Source organism: Molothrus ater, chromosome 6 (assembly GCF_012460135.2).
Source record: "Molothrus ater isolate BHLD 08-10-18 breed brown headed cowbird chromosome 6, BPBGC_Mater_1.1, whole genome shotgun sequence".
Classification (NCBI taxonomy): Eukaryota; Metazoa; Chordata; class Aves; order Passeriformes; family Icteridae; genus Molothrus; species Molothrus ater.
In genome coordinates, this window is record NC_050483.2 from 45,465,896 (window position 1) to 45,487,198 (window position 21,303).

The window sequence follows — 21,303 nt, forward strand, 5'->3', positions numbered from 1 at the left end:
TTCTGTGCCTAAATTCTTCCAAGCCAGAGAAAAGACACAGAGGAATTAAGTAAAAAAAAACTAAGCTACAAAACTGAAAAAGTCATCCAAGCGCATATTTGGGATCCACTTTAAGGATGTCAGAGCTAAGTGTCAAGGACAGGGACTCATAATTGCACCTGAAGCAACCACCCATGTTTCTCTGCTGCTTGTCAATGAAGCATTGCCAGACAATCAATTTTGGCAATTCCTCTCTTCCCCAGCCCACCCATAATAATTTCTCATCTCTGGAGCTGAGAGGGTATCCTGCTTTAAGCCAGCTCTGAGACACTGGAACAGGTGAGGAATGGTTGGGGAAGGGACTTTAACTGGGAGTTAGATTAAATGACAGATGTTAGGCAGCTAAATAGCTTTTTCCTTGAGACCAAAATTTAACTACTGAATCATAACATGCCAGTTGTTGCTACTAAAGAAAGCAAAATCTCATTGTTTCTAAACTACTTAAATACTGACAAACTAAAAGTATCGCAAAACCAGCAAGATTGTAATATATCTCATAAAAATGAACTTTCCTCTGTATCTTCCTTTACCTAGAAGACCTTTACCAGACTTGTACTGATTAAAAATATCAGACTATGTATCAAAAGATAAAAGCAAATTACTTAGAGATAAAAAGCTTTATTAACTTAAAAATACATATAAGCATGGGCCACATCTTTCCCGAGATGCTTGCTAAGCAAAACTTAACCAGAGGCAGCCACATGGGGCTTTTTCTTAAACAAATCTGTGTTCACAAGAGTAACTGAATAGAATCATAGAAGAGTCAGGTCTGGAAGAGACCTCAAAGACCATCTGGTTCCAACTCAGCCACCATGTGCAGCAATGCCATCCACCAGACCAGGCTGCCTCAAGCTGCATCCAGCCTGGCCTTGAACACGTCCAGGGATGTGGTACCCACAGCTTCTCTGGGCAACCTGCACCAGTGCCTCACCATCCTCACAGCAAAGAATTTCTTCCAAACATTTCATCTAAATCTCTTCATTTAAAACTGTCCCCCCTTGTCCTGTCACTCTCTGTCTGTATAAAAAGTCCCTCTCCCTCTTTTTTTCTAAGTCCCCTTTAAGTAATGGAAGGCTGCAATGAGATCTTCCTGCAGCCTTCTCTTCTCCAGGCTGAACAACCCCAGCTCTCTCAGCCTGTCTTCGTGGGACATGCTTCTACCCTCTGATCATCTTTGGCCCTCCTCAACAGGTGCATGTCCTTCCTATATGGGGGGCCCCAGAGCTGGATGCAGCACTGCAGGTGGGGTCTCACAAAAGCAGAGGAGAGGGGCGGAATTCCCTCCTTGCCCTGCTGCCCTCGCTGCTTTGGATGCAGCCCAGCAGAGAGTTGGCTGTCTGGCCTGCAAGCACTCACTGCTGGTGCATGTCCAGCTTTTCAGCCATGAGATCCTCCACGTCCTTCTCCACAGGGTTGCTCCCAATGACCTCATCTCCCAGTCTGTGCTCATAACTGGGATTGCCCCGGCCCAGACGGAGCACCTTGCACTTGGACTTTTTGAGCTTCATGACATATTGCTTTGTTATAGCTCCATGCAGTGCTTGCACCGTGACCTCATCGAGCAAGTCTGCCCAGTCTTGCAATGACACAAGTCAACTAACTTTTATATGCTAACCCACCACTGCTTAACATACAAATGACAAGCAGCTAAATTAAAAACACTCACACACAGCCCCTTCTTCATAAGGTTTTTGGCTTTTGTTATTCTATACCATTCATTTGTATTAACTAGACTTATGAAGATACAGCAATTAGCTGAAAATAACACAGAAGGACCAGGTATAAGTAACTTTCAGATTGCTGCCCAGACCCTGCCAGGCCAGTTGTGTGAATGACTACCAGAAATATCATCATGCTGCAGGACTGAGTTAAGGTTCAGTGGAGACACAGTAACTGCCTGAATTCAGAGCAAAGAAAGATGGCTTCTCCAGCAACCAAAGGCTGCTTCAGGCTGACTGAACAGTATCCTCAACTCCTCAATTATTTTCAACTACTTCAACTGTTACAACCAAGACTTTCAAATGTTTTTTCTCAAGGTCTTCACCCAGGAAAAGGAGCCACACAGCACAATTTCCTGGGCACTTTCAGACAATGTAAAACACCTCCCTTTTAGAAAAGGAAGGGGGAAGTCTAAGGGACACATATTTAGTAATTAAGATGGATCCTTTGATGTTTTGCTGAAGAACTGAAGTGCAAGACAGAAGTGCATCCACTCAGGCACACCAGCAAGCCCAGCTCATCTCTGATGTTCAGCTACAGCTGGAGTTAGTACAGCCACCATCGTGGGCGTGGTGCTCGGAGGCATGCCTTGCCACATTCACTAATGGACATGTCAAAGTGCTCCTGTGTGCCCACATCCTTCAGCCCATCATCAGCGAGGCCTCCTGTGCTCAAACCAGAGTGAAGCTCCAAGATCAGTGCTTCCTTTGCTGGCAGTGACAAGGGCACTTCATTATCTCTCTGACAATTGGAAAGAAACACAGGAGGTGATGAGAACATAATGACAGCAGCATGGGAAAAGCCTGACAATTGATTTTATAGACATCCTTTCCTCTTCCATAACAGCTTTTCAGAGGATGCACAGCACAGGTCCACACAGAGCCACTTCTACTGCCAAAATGAAGAACCTTGGGCAACAGAAACAAATCTTGAAAAAACACACATGTGCACACATCCTGGTACAGTTTTTGTTCAACCATTTCACCCGTGTCTTACGGACCCAATCCAGCACCAAGCGTGTATCTGACTGAACATACAAGCAGCCCCAGAGGTTTAAGTGCAGCCTGTACTCTCAAAGGGGAGAGCATCTTTCACCCCTTCCCCTCCCCATCTTCTCCTGCTGTCACCAGGTCAGCTCTGAGCTGGCTGGAAGCCACAGGCACAGCTTCATGCCAGATCAAACAGAGCTGAGCCTACGGCCTGTGCTGACACTGGTGTTCCTCTGACCACAGTAACCATGAACTAAACAGGGAGCTGAAATGAATCCAGCTAAACGAGCCCAATGAAAAACAACCTAAACAAAAATAATACAAAGAGTCTTCAGCCTGCTCATTACATAGTGATAGATGTGCCAAGTCTGAGCTGAAGAGGGGCTTGCAATACAGCCAATACAGCCCCAGATCAATTTCACCTCCCAGGAAAGGGAACAGGCAGTCAGGTTCAGCAGGGTTGATGCATGAGAACGGCAGCCCAGACTCTGGTCACTTCAAATCTGCTGTAAAACACCAAGAAGAGTCACTAACCCAGGCCACTTGAACAGCAAACAGCACAGTCCTGCTCTTGAGGGACCAAAACACCTCCAGCAGAAGAAAGTGTCCGATTGCATTTAAACTTCTGTTCATGTTTTACCTTTACCTTGGGACAGGGACTACATCCGTTACCACACCAAGCATCATGCAGCTGCCAGCCCTTCTGTAAGGAATGGCTTGTCTCAGCAATCCCAACTGGCAATGCCCAGCCTCCTCATCACCTCTATTCCCCTTGTCATGTCGGCACAACTGTCACCTGGACTGCACTGTAACCTGAATTGGGGACTTAAGCTGAAAAGCAACACAAGAATTAAAAGAAGACTGAAACACAAATCCAGCCAGATCAGCTGTGTGTCAGAGAAACACAAAAGTTCATGTGCCAGGAAGGTGATGGAGTAAACAGTTGGAAGTGAGGGAGTGCAAACACAGCTGGGTAATGGCCTCACCAACCTCACCACAACCCAAGCCCAATGGGTAAAGAGCAGCTCACTCCTGATTTTCTACACTTTTTCAGTGCTGCTTAACACACTTTGCATCATCTTGGCTGTGGGTGAGGGGCACAGAAGGGGCCCCTTACTCCAGTTTATTTAACCTAAGTGGCCAAGCCCTCTGGTGGGTCAATGGCCTGACAGTGCGCAACCAACACCTCAGTTACACAGCAGGGCACCTGCCTGCAGGCTCTCCTATCTGAGAGCAAGATAACACAAACCCCTTAGATATAAGGTTCAGAGGATTACCTGGATATTGCCAGCTCTCCTGTCATTACTGACAAGAACTGCTTGTGCTTTGTACAGCTCTAAAACAGTTAATTCAGGCAGATTCCTGTGGAAAGAGTTAGCTCTGATGTTAAGTCAAGCAGCTGGAAGCCAGTGAAATGAAGAGTGTTACTTCCATGCACAGCTTTAGGAAATCTATTATTTAAATATTCTGTATAATTCTCGGGTTTGCAATTCAAAAATAAAACCAAAAGGGGTCAAGAAAAGTTCTCCATAAATTGTCTAATATCTTGCAACTCCATTTACAGTATGGTTCTAGAGATTTTTATGATTTTTCTAGAAAGAGATGACCCTTGTTTCTCCGCACATAAATTTGAGGAGAAAATTTCTGATATTAGAGAGCTTTTTCATAGGACAGACAAAAGTATAAGAAAATGCATTTCAAGTTAAACTAGATAAATTCCAGTTTAAAACCAGAAATCATCCTGGGTTTGATTTTTGGTATTTTTTCACTTTAGCTTCCCCAGATGTTATAAATGCAGTGAAATTCTGACAATTCTGTTATTTGGATCAGTCTAGGTGATAACATTAAAAACGGAGGAGATTATTTCCTATCCCCAGTGTGAAACTGAACTTTCACAGGAAACCTCAGCAACATTAGAATAGGGAGGACAGGGTCCTGTCTCCCTCACCTTTGTGCATATGCAGACTGGATCAGGAGATTCTAACAAAGAACAAGCAGGGTCCTTTTCCTCTCACTGCAGATAGCACTGATCTTTGCACAGGATTTTAACTGTCAAAAGCCCAGATATTATCACATCAGAGGAAAGACATTTGCAGGAGGCACTCCTGAAAAGTCTCCCATGCCCAAAGGGTTTTCCACGGCCCCTGTCAAGATGCCCTGGCAGAGCACTTATGAGAGACAGTGCACTAGATGAGGACAGGCTGGACATCAGCTCTTGCAAAGCTCAAGGACCACTCAGGAGTCCTCAGATCCCAGAGCCTGCTCCAGACGGAGGAGGAGCCTGGCTGGATCTCTGTGACCCAGTTATGGACCACGTACTTCTAAGAATAACTTCCACATCAAGCCAGGAGAATTTTCTTCTCCCATCCCCATAAACATATCCTTTACCCTCATTACGTTTTTATTAAGACATCCCTCAGCATAAGTGCCAAATAAACCTTTCAGATACTGGAATTCCTTCAGCATGCACACAGCACGTGTGTGTTTCCCTATCTCAGACAATGCAGAGCAGACACAAAGAGGATAGGATGGATGCCCAAAGAAGCAGAGACCAGGGAAAAACCAGCAGAATAGCAGAGAGAAGCATGGGGACAAAAGCTCCAACCTTTATAACCGTGGGCTGTTCACTGAGACAAAAATACTGCAGTGAAACCAGCGAGGTCAAATATCATTTCCCCTCATCTGATAACAATGACTGAGGAAGTTTGAATTCATAAAAGGCACACACACATCACACACCCTGGAAAGACAATCCTACCCGCCTTTGTTCAAAGCAGGAATCCCTGTATGAATAAATCAGATTTTCAAGGGAGGCAGAAATAGGGCTTGTAACAAAATTTTTCAGCCGCCCCTTAGCTCGAGCAGCACTAGTGGGCATAGCTATAATCACAGCAAACCTACATAATGGGTCTGAACTAGCTTAGCCCTTTCCCTGCAAGCAGAGAAGCTGCCACATCAGTAACTCCGTTGCTAGGGCAACTGCTTACTTTCCATATCAACTGCAAACTCGTTGCCATGGAGACACATATACAAGAAAAATTCCTCTCTATAGCCAAGGACCAGATGGTAGGGAAGTGATGGACTAACGGGCTCTACTAAGTGGGACACAGACGACAGGACATTTAGATCTGTACGTTCACAATAGGATTAATCTGAACAAGTGAATTCACAGGTCTGGCAGTATAAACAAAGCCAGGGAACTCCACATCTACTCCCCATCATGTGCTAACTTCATACTCTGGCCAACTATTATTAAACTGCTGAGCTCAATGCAAAGAGGTTTGTACAATCAAGGGCTCAGCATTTTCCCTTCTTCAGCCCAGCTCTCTGCCTCGATCCAGATCAGCCTCATTGCAGTTCCACGAACAGCCAGGATTTTGGTTTGCCAGGTAAGCCTAATGGCACTGCAGCTGATGTGGAATAGCAGCAATGTAAAAACAAATCCTCTCTTCCACATTCCACACCAGACCTAAAAGCACCAGGACAGGGCAAGTAAAAAAAAAGTGATTAATCCTGTCCTTTTTTTTTCCCCTCTCCATTACAATGATCTCACATCAGGAAATTCAAGCATTCACATGCAGGCAGAAAAAGCTGCAGATGACTAGATTCATATTTAGCCCCATGAATATAAACTAGTGAAACTCAAGACTGAGAAAACTACTATGCAGAGGGAGTTCAAAAAAGAATTAAGTGTTCAGCAGAACTTTTTTTAGAAAAATGATTACTGAAAGGCTACATAAACAAACACTGGAAAGCACAACTATGAGAGGAAAAGCTTCTAGCTTTTCACAATGTGTCAACGCACATCAACCAGCAAATGCCTGCAATTCCCAGCACTAACTCCTTTTCCCCATACTGTATATGTTCCAGAGCCCATCTTGTTAGCATTTCATAACATGCCATTTGCTAAATATTGCTTTTTTCCACGTAAAACGAGTAAAACAGGCAGACCCCAAGCCTGCAATTTGCAAAAGCTGTCTGCAAGAAGTAGCATAAAATGATTCCTTACAGATGAAAGCCTCCCTTTCCCCTGCCCCAAGCCCCATACCAAAACCAGAGAACCCTTTAGATGGACACCTTCCTTCTGAACAGCAGAGATATTTGCTGCAAGGTACCAAACCAAGCCCAAGTGTGTGTGCACACACATGAAGGTATTTTCAAAGCCATCAGTTGACATTTACTGCTTTCCAAGTCCGCAATTAGCTATCAAGCACCTGATTCAGCAACTCTGACCCAGGGCCAGTTCTGCACTCAAGACTGTCTGCCACATCCCTTGGCCAGGACACCAAGAAAAACCCAGCAGGAGACTTGAATGATCTGCTGTGGTGCATTTTACATTTGAAATTCCCTTTTCATTCACCTTAAAGCTAGCTACCTACAGTTATTAGCATTTTCAGTGAGTAGAAGAAATTCTTTCTCAAAATCTGTGATTTTCCTGGAATCATTAAACTCCACCTTGTGATTCACACAGGCAAGGCCTCCCACCACACCTTGCTGTCTGGCCATGTAAGCATGGCTGTAATGAGGAATTTGAGAGGCAGGTGACCAGCCATGCATTGTGCTGCACCACGTCCCCACGGAGCAGCAGTGCAGCGTGGTATTGTTCAGATGAGCTCAGTGGATGGCCGGATATTTGACAGATAGACATGAAGACAAGTTCCTCATAGGAAGGAAGCTGAAATCTAAATAGTCAACTTGTAAACAGAGGAAGAGGGTCAGAACAAAACACAAATGGCTGAGTTAAACACATGCCTTGCCAGTTACATTATTTTGGTGTTTTTTTAAATGCATTGTATGAAGATTTCTTACAGTCTGGAACAGGGCTGTAAAAGTCTGTTGTGGCATTGTTATTATAGTCTCACTTCCCAACCAGAATTTAAGACTTTGGCTTACACATAAAAAGATCCAGTTCAGGAACAGATTTTTTTTTATCTCACACACGAGCTTTCACAGCAGTTAATTGATAAAAAATACAAATATACAGCGTGTGATCAGTAATATGGGGACAGTGGATTCTAGGTAACTTTTTAAAAAGAAAGAAAAAAAAGATAGACATGTCAAGCCTTTAAAAATGAAAGCTCTGTAGAAAAGAAAGTTAACTCATCTAAAATGAAAAGTTGCTAGTTTGGGATAGTGTATGACTCTTCCTCTAGAGTTACTTGAGCTTCTATTCCAGACCTTTTCAAGTTAAATTGCACACAAAACAGGGAGAACAGCACCACCAAGAGAAGTCGAGCTTCAGGGTAACAAATTACAAGACAATCACAGAATTTAACTCATTGAAATACAAAAGCTGAATGCATCTATTGTTTCTGCCAGGGTGAAGTGTTCACTTTCTGATCTTCAGCCAATTTTAGAGACAGACCATGAGTTATGTGATTTTACCTGCTATTTATTTCTGTAACCTGTGAGAAGGCCTCTGAAATTAATCTGCAAGCCAGTATTTTTATCAGTATACTCATACTTTGCCAAAGATTCATCCAGTCCATTGCTTCTTGAGAAGGTCCCCTTTGGAAACTGATTCCTGCTCCCAGGCAGATTGACAGAGTAGAAGGCTATGCAAGGGACTGCCCACACTGCTCTGCTCACTTTCCCATTCCCTTGCACACAGCCTCTTCCTGCAGATGCTGCTGGGGAATCAGCAGTGAAGCCAGGAGACAACAACCGAGATCCAAAAGCAAAGATGTGCTCCCAGGGCTTCTGCTCTGCACCAGCTGCAGAAGTTACATGAGCCCAAAGAGCACCAGGGATTTTGGTGAATGGTAACCTTCACCTCTGATGCCAGATCTGCCTCTGCCCTTTGAAGAGTTTCTCTATAACTCGCCTGAAATGGAACAAAGCTGCATCACCATTACCCTCCTTGTATAAAAGAAAGAAATGGTTTTTTGGATTAGAACACAGACCAGGGCAATAGCAATGGACTCTTACATAAGGCATACCCTTTCACTATACATTTGTATAAGCCAAGAACAGCAAGCACCCTATTTATAACATGATTACATTCATCTAGTATAGCTGGAAACCATTACCACAGCATGATAACTAAAAACAATATTTAACCACTATGCATGAAGACACCAGCTGGGGGGAAAAACACACACACACACACACACACTCTGAACGCTTTCTTACAGATGTCTAGACAATGAATTTAATAAAATCAGAATGAGCAATGCGAAAGAAATGCTGGCCCTCTGAACCTTATCAAGTACATTACCAGGCACAGGGTTGCACATTCTATACTCCGTTGTTAAGGACATATTCTGGGATTAGCAGGTGAATATTTTCACAGCCAGAGAGATTCCCATAGTTCCAAACTCACCTGACTTCGGTCTTTGTCCACTTTCTTAAAACACTTATTCAAGGACAGATTATGTCGCACAGAATTTTTCCATCCAGTGGGTGCATTTGCAAAATACGGAAAGTGTTCCAAAATCCAGTTGTATATATCCTTTACAGGCAGTCTTTTGGTTGGCGAATCCTCAATGGCCATAAATATGAGGCAGCTAAAGGAATAAGGAGGTTTGCAGTTGGGGTTCTGCTTGGCATCGTAGGGCATGTCAGAGTGGGCAGGAGACGGCGGCGTGTCATCACCGATGTCCTGGACAGGGCTAACGCTCCTTAACACCGAGTCCCCAAAGCTTTTCAGCAAGTTCTTGCTCTCATGTAACCAGTTCAAATTAGTTAGTTCTTCATCTTCCATGGCCCCTTTATCTAATCTGATGGCAGGCAAAGAGAAATCTAGGTCCTCGTCATCATGAAGTGCCTTTGATAAATCACTGTCTTGATAACGCTGGCTCAATCCACTGGGAACACTAATTCCTGAGCCCTCTGGCTTCTTACTGGGAGGCATGACTGGACCCATTTAGACAGCAGCTCCTGGGAGAGTGAATCCAAAGAAAAGGGAGAAAGAGAAAAGTTAGCTCATAAAAAGTTCCTGTGTAACAATTTGACAGCTTTTCCCTAACTGGTCACTTGGCCTTTTGCCATCTGTATTAAATGTGACAGTTTAATAACTGTCACTTATAACACTCATCCACAACTGTGGAATAAAATTATCTAAAGTCAGTACAGGGAAGAATTTTCAGTTGATGGAATGAGATGATAATCCAGATATACCTCACTTCTGCATGCACATGAAGCCCTACAGAGGAAATTCCAAACCATGTCTCTTTAAAGAGGAAGCGGTGTTTTCAAACCACTGAATACCCCAATTGTATCACTTTAATAAGGATGTGAATTAAAAAATAGTAAGAGTGACTTATGGCCAGTTGCTTCAGATTAATTTCAGCTGTTTCACATTTGAGGACAATACAACAGCACCATGATTAAAATCACGCTGGCTAAAGGCATAGGCAGACAAACATCCATACTGACTTGGCTGCACCAAAACTCAGAAATGAGAGTGTAACTTAAAAACCAGCAAGGTCAGGAGAAAGTAAGAGGAAAGCAACACCCGGTATTTTTGGGCCCAGGGCCAAAAAATGGGGAAGCAAGTGCCAGAGCAATAGAGCACTTTAAGAATGTATGTAAACAGAGAAGATTTTAACGTAAGCTGAACTTATTTCAAACACAATAGAAAAAAACAAGAGTCAGAAAGACCGCTGTGATGCTCAACAGTGGCCTGTGAGAGGTGGGGTCAGCTGCTGAGGGTGTTGCACCAGCAGGCCCTGGAGGGACACCTGTGACACCAATACTTGGAATATCCCGAGCACTTCCGATGCAAAGCGAAGCTGGGCCCTTGTCCAATTCGAGAGAAGCAGACAAGCCAAACAATTCTACTTCAGAAGCAGGAGACAGGCTCCCTTAGCTTCTACAAACAGCCAAACTGCCAGGAATTAGCTCTTGGAGATATGAACAGAAGTGGAACAAAACCTGGACGGAGTTAAAAACAGTATTTAAATGGACAAAATGTTCTGCACAAACACTGAACAAGAATTAAATGATTCCCTGTACATAAAACATAACCCCAGCAGTTACCTGAAGTCATGCAGTCAATACCGTAAGTGAAAGCCAAAAAAAGCTACAGGTAAAAACAGAATGAACTAGCTGTCTGCAGGGACAAACAGAGCAACGCAGCCATTATGGGAAAGAGAAGTAAAGGACTTTAATTTAGCTGTCATAAATGGGCAAAACCGAAAACTTTTAAGTTCTTTGTGTCTTTCTATAATGAAGTTACACCAAAGCAGATATTTACTAAAAATGAAACACACATAACTTTTCTGCAGGGAAGCACATCAATACACTCAACATCTTCAGTGAAAATGTGCAGATTTACATGAGTAAGTATGTGGAAAAGGAAAAAATACCGATGCAGATGTAAACACCAGGAGGCCAAACTTGCGTCGGCCCCACTTCCTAGTTTTCTAAACTGCATCCAGCGCAACCAGAGGTAAACAAGGGAATCGCCAGCGTCCAGGGGCACTGGCATTGCCTACCTAAGCCGCACGCTTAACTTTGACTCCAAATGGAAGTTCCGTCCCATGAGCTTCTAAACAGGAAAATTATATGATGGCTGACAGTAAAGTAATTTAATTGCACTGTTGCTATGACAACACGCTGCTCTCTTTCTGTTTAATTTCCTTATTTGCCAGTATCCTCCCAAAGGGCCGTATCACTTCATGATTTTTTTCCCCTGTCTCTCTCTCTCTCCCCGCTCCAGGCAGCGGGGGTGACCGGGCGGCCGCGGCCCCGCGGAGCCCCCTCGGGCCGGCACGGAGAGCCGGCAGGGAAGTCTGGCAGCGCCCGGCCCAAGAGCGACTGCCGCCGCGGGCGGGGTGCCCGGGGCAGCCCCCGCGGCGGCGGGGCCCGACTGGGGCCACAACGGGGGGGGGTACGGGGGGGGGGGCCTGCCAGCGAGGCCCGTGGCAGCTGCAGCGGCGCCCCACCGGCAGACAAAAGAGCGGCGGTCACGGCGAGCCCCCGTTTCAGGCGGACGAACGCGTTTAACCCGCGGCGGCTCCGGCGGACGCGCCCCGCACGCGCGCCCGCCGCGGCCGGAGGGGGGCGCACCGGGGCGGGCCCCCCGCCCGCGCTCCCACCTGCGCCCGCCGCGAGGGGGGGCGGCCGCCCATTGGCCGCGGCCGCAGCCAATCAATGGCGTTGCCAGGCGACCGGGGCTGCTCGGGCCGGGCGGCGCGCGCCGCGCACCCCGCCAATGCCGGCCAGGTGTCACCGGCCCGCGCGGCCCCGCGCGCCCCGCCGCACGTGCGCGCGCGTGCCCCGAGGTCCCGGCCCGGGCGCCGCCGGGACCCCCGGCGGGACGAGCTCGAGCCGGGCGCGGCCCCGCGGCGCGGGCACGGCCGGGCTCGGCGGGGTCACGGCGGCGCGCACGCCGGGCCGCGCACCAACTCCCGACCAAGTTGTGGCGCGGGGCCGGGCCGAGCCGGGCGGGACTGCACCGCGCCGCTGCCCGCGGCCGGCCCGCGCCGCCCCGCGCAACCCCGGCCAACAACAACAACAACAACAGCAGCAGCAACTTACCTGGCGGGGGGCGGCGGTTTCACCGCGGTCCCTTCATGGCAGTGGCACAAAGTTTCATCTGACGGAGCCGGGCATGGCGCGCCCCCGCCTCAGCCCGAGCCCCGGGGGTGCCGCGGGGGTCCCGGCGCACGGGGCTCCGCCGCTTGCATGGGGCCCGACTGCCCCACGCCCGCCCCGCGCTCCCGACGGGCAGCGGTCCGCCTCGGTGCGAGCCCGAGAGCGAGAAATTGTTTCCACTGCAAACAAAAAAGGCGACACATGACCACGGAGGGAGGGGAGAGAGGGAAAACGTGGGCTGGGCCAGCCGCGACGGGAGAAGCCGCGGAAGGGAGGGCCGCCGGCGGTGGGGGAGGGCGGCGGTTCCTGCCGGCCGGCGGCGGGGACCCGGCCGTGCCCCCCGCAGGCCGCTCGCCCACCCCGGCCCCCGCCCGGCGTCCGGGTCGTGCCGGGCCGGCGGCGCTGGCCGGGGGCGGGCGGGTGTCCGAGGTCGGGCGGGAGGCGCTCGGAAGTCCCGGTGCGCCGAGAACCGGCAGCCGCGGCGCTCCCACTTGTGCGAGTCTCCTTTCCCCCGCCCGGCCAGGCCGACCCCGGCCGAACCGCGGTGTACACCGGAGGCACCGACGAGCCCCAGGAGCCCACGGCTTAGCATAGCAGAACCCTGCTTCTGCCTCTCCCGCCAGAGGAGCGGAGGAGGCATCTTTGAACACCCTCCCAGTGGGCAGGTAATTCCTGCCGAACACGGGCGAAGCTGCCGGCCCGGCGGCGCACACGAGCCCGGCCGGAGCCGGGCACCTGCCCCGCTGTGCGAGCCGGAGCCGGGCCCTGCGGGGTGCGCGGGCAGCGACAGGCGCGGATCCCGCCCGGCGGCTCTTCTTGCTGGCTCCGGGCATCGGGAAACTACGGCCACTGCCGTGCTGTGCGGTGCACAGTACAGAACCGTGCTGCAGAAATCTGCAGTTACTGCCGACGGAAGGGGGGGGATATTTCCTGAAGGAAATCTGCTTTAAAGGAAGGCTTGACTCGATTAGGAAATATGGTGCATTTTCTCCTCTGCTGTCATACCCTGACATAACTAGTATTAACTTGAGTAAAAAATCCCTTGCCATCAGTTGAATTAATTGAAGGGAACTAACTTGATTTAAAAATAAAGAAGTTGTCCAGTCTAGACAGCACTAGCTGAACATACAGTCTACTATACATTATATGCCAGATCTCAAGTAGCTTCAGTGATTTGCAGCACAAAATTAAAGTATGGCTGTCTACCAGCAAAACAAGTACATGGAACTGTTTCGTAGCCGGTCCACAAAAATCAAACATTTTCCACTCTGGGTAAACAACACTTGAAGATTTAGCATACTATGAAATAAATTCTCCTTTCACTATAGAAAATGCCTGCTGCAGAAATGTATACACAATATAAACTTAAGTCAGAAATACAGGTATCCTTCCCAGTGCAGTCCCCTCTGGACACAGAAATTGTTACTAAGCTAGGAAGGAAAACATTTTAGCTGTTTTATTTGGAAAACTTGGAACAGCTGCCTCAAGACCTTTAGGGAATTCTGCATTATTTCCCAATGGATGGGTTACCTCCTTTAATCTATTTAACACTCACCAAATTCCCAGTTTTAGATAAGAGTGGCAAGCACCTCATTCTCAAAGTGCAGGGATAAGAAGCATTTCATTGATTCTCTGGAACTAGAAATTCCTGTCATAACTAGTTAAGACTTCTTTTGCCGATAGCTTTCCCTCCCCTACCCAGTGAACTGCTATTTCACATTCTTGCATATTTTCAAGAAGACACACCAGCAGCTGAATTGCAGAATGGGAAGAATACCTATCAGGCAGCAGAGTATCATCATTACCCACTGGCAGTCCTGCCCTGTGACTCCACCAGCCTCACACTCAACAGCCAGCAAGACCATTAGTTTACACCATTCTTATCTCATGGCCGTTTGGTTTCAAACCCAAACTAAATTATCAAGTCATAACTCCACCCACCTGAACTTACTCCAAATGCTTCAGACATTTTTCTGAGTGAATCAACATGCCTCTTTATTGGCAAGCAAGGAGATTTATTGCATTTATTATCACTTGCAAAAGTCAAGTGTCTTGAAAGACTACCAAGAAGAATTCAGCTAATGAGAAGTATTTCTGAAGTGAGAAGGGGGAAGCCTCATGAGATGCAGGGTAGTATGAAAAGAAAATTATACCTGAATACATTATGTATGCATCCTATTCAGCTCAGTTCTGTTCAGAATTAGTGGCCAAATTCCCCCTGAATATTGGTGGAATACGATCAGTTTCAGTTTTCTGGTTTTTCCATGGCAGGTAGGAATTTCCCCAGAGTGCACTCTAGAGATTGCATTGAAGGGCCCCTGTGAGACATTTGCTGTGTGGACAGCAGAGCCGGCATGATCAAGCACAGGGGCCAGCAGCAGGTGGCAGAGGAGGTTGGGAGAGCAGGGGCAGGCTGCCCGCTGGGTGGGAGGGCTGCCAGACGCTGCTCCCCCGCTGAGGTGTCCCGTGAGCGGCAGCAGTGCAGGGCAGCCTCTCGCTGGCTCCCACTCACCCCTGAGCTCAACTGCAAGGGCAGCTGGTGACTTGCACAGCGGCAGAATACCAGCAACAATGTAAACACTACTATCTTGCCTCTTAGGATGACTGTTCCCCAACTTCTGACTCTTTGCTGGAGTACCTAATACAACTAATTTAAGAAAGGAGCACACAGTCTCATGAGGCTCCAATGAAAGAACATTAACTGCTGGCTTGGAGACCACAGCAGCGGCAGAACAACTAATGCATGGCCATCAAGTAACTAAATACTCACTGTAATCTCAGACAAGCCCCCAAATTTATTAGGGTGTTGATTTCCCCGTTTCTGAGACAGCAATAATACTAATTCATTTAGCATAAGATTTGCAACACTGACAGATGAAACTGTTTGTACATCAAGACCAAAGTACTTGCCGTCCTGAAGGCTGATTAGAAGTTCCAACAGTGCAGAGCTGCACTTTAGCCTTGTGGGCTAATACACAACAGTCTAATCTTTCCACTCAGATTTCAGAATACCAACTGCAGATGTTGCAGTATCTTATTTAATGAGGATTTCCAGCCATCTCTCTATACTCCTTTATCTCTTATCCTCCTCTAGATTGGAATCCCTGAAAATTTCCCACAAGCCATCGAGCACACAAGCACAGCAAGGGTCATGGGCTCACGGGCTCATCTTCCCCCCTCAATCTCCGTCTGCTGGGAACATCTCTCTTTGCTAGTATTATGACCATGTGTCATGGTTTAACCCCAGATAGAAACTAAATACCACACAGTCGCTTGCTCCCCCTGCCACACACACAGTGAGCAGAGGAATCAGAATTTTAAAAAAACCAAACAAAAAACCACAAACCCTTAACTCAGGGGTTAAGATAGGAATAGTTTCATAATTCAAAAAAAAAAAAAAAGATGATGATGATGATGATGATGATAGTAATAGTAAGAGACAGAAAGAGGAATAACACCCAAGAGAAACAAATGCACAATACAATTGCTCACCACCTGCTGACAGATGCCTGTTCATCCCTAAGAAGTAACTGGCCCCTCCTGATCAATTCCCCCACAGTTTATATCCTGGGCATGATGCTCTGTGGTATGGAAAATTCCTTTGGTCAGTTCAGGTCCCCTGTCCTGGCCATGCTCCCTCCTGGCTTCTTGTGCACTGCTCACTGTCAGAGCACAGGAAACTGAAAAGTCCTTGACTTAGGTCAAGCACTGCACAGCAACAACTGAAACATCAGTGTGATATCAACTTAATTCTCATACTGAATCCAAAAATACAGCACTACTGTCTCAGCCAAAAGCAGGACACCATGTCACATTACCTTATTAAATACTTCTACTTTCTGCCTTCTGGCCTCACCTGCCACACTTCAACAGTCCTGCGCTATTTATCCTCACCTTTAAGCCCCTCTTCCTAACTTGGTCTCCAATTACCATGTCTTTATTGACTGGTGTCCTTGTCAATGTTTATTCTCTCTACAGAGTCAGATTTCTTCCCTGAAGTCTGCTGCAAGTTTGCCAGCAAAGCTTGCTTATTAGGATTTAGAATTACACAGCTGTAAAAAAATCTCCTCCTAATTCTTAAGGGTCCTGATGTACTTTTCAAAGAGTGATGTGGACAGGGCTGCTGACTCTTGTGATCAGACCCTCAGTGTGGGACACAGCTCAGGCCCTGGCGCCTGTACACTGACCATCTCATTTTTGTGTCAGTGCTTCCTCCATGCAGAATGACTGGTGTGTCCCCATCAGTCTTGATATTTCTAATCTTCTGTTTTCTCTGAGGCACTGGATTTAATCTTGTACAGAGCACAAGCACTTTGGACACCTTCAGGAACTTAGAAAAACTAAATCATTAATACAGTGTTTATTCATTTCCGCTTTCACAACTCCTGTTCTCAGCATTCTTCTCCTGCAGTATCAACTACTTCTTTATTTTTAACCACAACAGACCAGCCTGGTTTTGTTTTCTGCACTATGCCTGCTTTTGGGGCAGAGAAACAGCAGTGTCTGAATTCCTGGCATAGCTCCAGAACAGCCAGAGTCTCTGCCCTGTACAGAGGTAACACACCTAATGGGCTGACAAACAGTGCCCTGCTGCCCTGAAAGAGAGCAACTCTGGCTTCACAGCTGCTCTGAGTGCAGTTGTACCCTGCCTGCCCATCCCATGGCTTTTGCAAGCATGCCTTCCCATTTCTTCACCCAGCAAGCACTAAGCTATAAGCTGCACATGCAGGGAAGGCCCAGCTTACCAATAGATCTATCTTTTGCTCATTCAATCGAGAACATGGAATCAGATTTACAAAGCATTTTCCCAACCTTACATTTAATTAGTCTTCAAGTTCTCATTTTCCCCAGCAGACAAAACCCAACAGAAACAGAACTGAATCTGAGAAAAGGAGCACCACTATAAAGCTTTGTCAGAAGTCTGAGCAAACAAAACTATCTACGGTATATCTGTTTCACAGGCTAAAATAAAATTAATTTTTTCCAATAAAATCCACAGTTTTTATTAAGTAGCTCCTTTATAAATTAATGTATGCACATTTATGATGTTATTGTAGTAACACTTGCTTGCAGTTTCTAGGAAAATGAGTATACTTAGTGCTAAAATTATATGCAGCTGAGAAGCTACCAGCAATTGTGTTTCTGTGCATGAGTATGGTGGGAGGACAGCATCATGCATGCTCATTTGTCCTATATATATTTGTTCAAATGGGTCCATATGAGAGATGCTTTCACAGCGTAATTAGCCAACATACAAGGACCCGAAGCACAAACCTAGCTTATACTGGGAAAGGGAAGCTTCTGCAAGTGCAGCTTATTTTCCAGGCTAGTCAGTGGAAAGCAAAATATTGCTGGGATAAACATATGTTTACTGGAGTCTTCTGCTATAAAGGTCTGAACTCACCTAAGTAACTCAGTTGGTACATTAACTGTAATACAAGCCAATATTTTTAGTACAGGTGTAGTGTTTAAAGAGGCTGAAAAATGAAGGAACTGTGTTCTGGGTTTGGTGCTTAAACTCTGATATCAGTTGTAAAAGTGTAATGCCACAAGATGTGGCCTGGCGTTATCTAAACATCAGTGTTCACACTTGGCAGCTGAAGTCAAACTTACAAGTAATCAGCAGAACCAGAAATCAACTGTATTTTTGTTCTCAAAAGCAGTGTGGAGGAAAAGCAGCAGCCAACACTGCAGACCAGTAAAGATCAGAAGTTTTGGGGAAAACTACAATTGAAAATCATGTTATTTTTATAAAACTCCCAAAATGCATTGCCAAGTGGAATTTCTAAAACCAAGACAAAAATATTTCAAGTTAACTTCTCAAATTCTGCCTCAGCTTTCCTGAATACAAACTGTTCACTTCCTCAGTTATTTTATGAATTTGCCCTTTTTTTGTGTATCTATGCATGCAAAAAAAAGTTTGCAACAAGACTTCACAGGTAGTGAAGTTTGTGTTCACATCTCATCAACTGAAGTTCTCAGCAACTGACACTAAACACAGTTTACCATCACTACTGCTGTAAGAAGGCAATTATTCTCCTCTGACCATTTGCTTGTGCCAGGTGCATTTCCTAGCCACAACTAGACTTGTGTGAGTCCCAGCTTGATTTCCAGCATTTTGTAGCACAGGATATTCCAGGGTTCTTTCCTCTACTCACTACTTGGCTCTACTCTTCCTGTACAGTTCTTGAACACTGTTCCCAGAGGAAATCCTGTGAAACGCAGATTCCCGTATTGCAACAACACAGAGACAACTATGAGAGCCTGCATGAGGTGGTGCAGGGATGAAGCACAAGCAGGGCTGTGCTGACCTACAGCTTTGTCTGCAAAGAGATGCTGAGAGGGTGCAGTTGTGGGAAACACACAAAGTGCCATAAAATGAACAAGCAGACTTCTGTCCTTGGTGTGTTTTTAGTGCTACAGACCAGCTCACCGAAAGCGCCAGGGAGCAAGGAATGGAAAGCAATGAAAAACTGCAGTGGAAGGACTAAAAAGAGTCAGTACCATTTGCAGAAATGTTCTGGTTTGTCCTGTGCTCCCCTCCACAGCCACAAGTGAGGCAGACTCAAAGGCTGAACCAGAGAGCAGCCATCAGGCAGAGCAGGTAAGCAAGATTTTGGGAGGAAAGGAGGAAGGAGGAAACGTGGCATAGCAAAAAAAGCACAGCTCAAGTACCACATCCCAGCAACAACTTCTGTGGCCAGGGGACCACCCCCCTGGCTGCTACATTCATGTCCTGTGAGGTGGGTTTCCCTGCAAGCAGCTTTTGGCTTCTCCATGGTGACAAGAGTGTGTTATTATAATGGGCTGACTTATTCCCTGGGACATTAATTTCTGCCAGGCCTTTTGGCACTGCCTCCAGTCTTTCTGACAACAGGTAACTTCAGTGAGCAGCTGCAGTGATCTGGGAGGTATGGTGCACCTGGCACCTGACAGACTTTTTGCAGGCAAATTTCACATTCCACAGGTTTCTCACAGGGATGTCACAAGGATGGGGTAGGTCTCAGCTGCTGAAGCACTATGAAATAATCTTGGGAATATTTTTCTCTTTATATCTGCAGTCTTGTAAACATTGATAGTTAATCCGTTTTCTTAGGTTCAGCTAGTTCCAGCACAGTTTAGCACTTCCATAAGCATTTCAAGGACAAAAAAATATTATGGCTATGTTGTGGTTTAATCTCAGCCAGCAACTAAGTACTATGCATGTGCTTACTCACTCCTCCCACCCCTGGTGGGATGGGAAGGAGAATCACAAAAAGGTAAAACCTGTGAGTTAAGAACAGCTTAATAAATAAAATAATTGCAATATTACATTAATAGCAGTAGTGAAAAGGAAGATATGAGAGGGGGAGAGAGAGAGAAATAAATCCCCAGATGGACACAAAAATGATACACAATACAACTGCTCACCACCTGCTGAGCAGTGCCCAGCCCATACCCCTGCAGTGATCAGCCCTTCCCAGCCAACTCCCCCAGTTTATCTACTGGGCATGATGCTCTTTGATATGGAATATCCCTTTGGCCAGTTGCAGTCAGCTGTCCTGGCTGTGCTCTCTCCCAGATTCTTGTGCACCTGCTGGCTGGCAGAGCATGGGAAACTGAAAAGCCCTTGACTCAGGCTAAGCACTGCACAGCAACAAGTAAACCAGCAAGCAGCGTGTTACCAATGTCATTCTCATAATAAATCCAAACCACAGCATTGTATCAACTACTAGGAAGAAAATTAGCTCCAGCACAGCCAAAATCAAGACATGCTGTAACAAAATTTGTAAGAACATCTGAGAAGAAAAGTCACTTTTATTGCTTGTACACAAGTAGAGGGTTTTACTTATTCCACATCACCTGTTGCATAATCTTCAATATTCTTTTTCACAACAAAAAAAACACCCCCAACATGAAAACAACACAATAACAAACCAAATACCACACGTAAGAATAAAAAAAAAGCCCTGCAGGTTATTGGCAGCAGGGCTGGGGTTTCAGCAGCAGACAGGCCAGTCAGGGCTGTGCCAGGCAGCCGCTGAGCTGTCCTTTGTCGTGCCTGCGAACAGAAGATCCATGTAATGACAACCACAAACCTCACTTAAGCTCTGAAAAGGTGACTAATGAGCTCATTCATACTGCCTATAAATTATTCACTACAACACTGAACCCACTGAAGAAAAATGGCAAAGTAAACTTTAAATACAGAGAGCAGGAGCCTCCTGTGTTGTCAACTTCTGCCTGTAAAACTTTTTGCAATGCAACAGACACTTCACTGGCTTCTGCCCCCTTGTTAAAATCACTCAAATGTTTAGACCTTCTTTTTTACTACCTCTAGCAGAGTTAAGGCAGCTACAGCTCCTACATATTTATTTTGCCACTGCCAAGTCTTTTTCTTTAGTAGTTCCAGGTAATCACAAAACACTAGACATAACTTTAAATTACATTCTTCAGAAATTAAAGTCTGACCTCAAAATGAAGGCTAGGTCTAAAGATGTAAGAAGACAATAGCACATGCATGTTTAATGAGAAGCAGCCCATCTCCAGAGCCTGCACTTACTGATACTTCTGTGAACATCTGTAATTTGTACCAAAATAAAAACTGAGGTTTTAAAAAAACACAGTTTCATTTCTTAGGTACTGGTCCAAAAAAGCTTCTGATATGTTTAGAAACAGTCCATTTGTAAGAATGCTTTTGTTATTCTTTTTAGTGTGAAATAAGAGGCAGATAATGGTCGGATGTTAGCAGTACGAGTGATGGAGTTTGCTGCTGTGGTGGTTGGAACAGCATTTATTCTCTTTAAACAGTACTTTTCTTCATAACATAAATTACACACACCATTTATAAGTTAATTTTAGTAACTCGTTGCAGGTTGAACTAGCAGAGTGACATTAAAAACAATGTCTTATGTGACATGTCTGATCTTCAGTGGAAAAACATTACTTGCACCTCCGGTTACACAATCAACTCCAAAGGTCGGGAACAAGTAGATAAAAGGGAAAGACAGGAATTACATAGCTAAAGTCCAGTAGG

The 21,303-nt window shown here is 46.0% G+C and overlaps 1 protein-coding gene across 7 annotated transcripts in view; it reads right to left on the reverse strand.

The window, feature by feature from the left end:
* FOXN3 (forkhead box N3) overlaps positions 1 to 21,303 on the reverse strand; it is a 205,088-nt gene that overhangs the window by 120,252 nt on the left and 63,533 nt on the right. For 5 of the 7 annotated variants that reach the window (XM_036383978.2, XM_036383977.2, XM_036383975.2 and 2 more), the window contains exons 1-2: positions 12,231 to 12,440; positions 9,070 to 9,626 (exon numbers count right to left, since the gene is read on the reverse strand). In XM_036383978.2, the coding sequence (XP_036239871.1) occupies positions 9,070 to 9,612 (543 nt within the window). In that variant the 5' untranslated portion in view covers positions 9,613 to 9,626; positions 12,231 to 12,440. Of the gene's footprint in view, positions 1 to 9,069; positions 9,627 to 12,230; positions 12,441 to 21,303 lie in introns of those variants that run through there. The other 2 variants (XM_054515189.1, XM_036383974.2) reach the window with 1 other exon arrangement.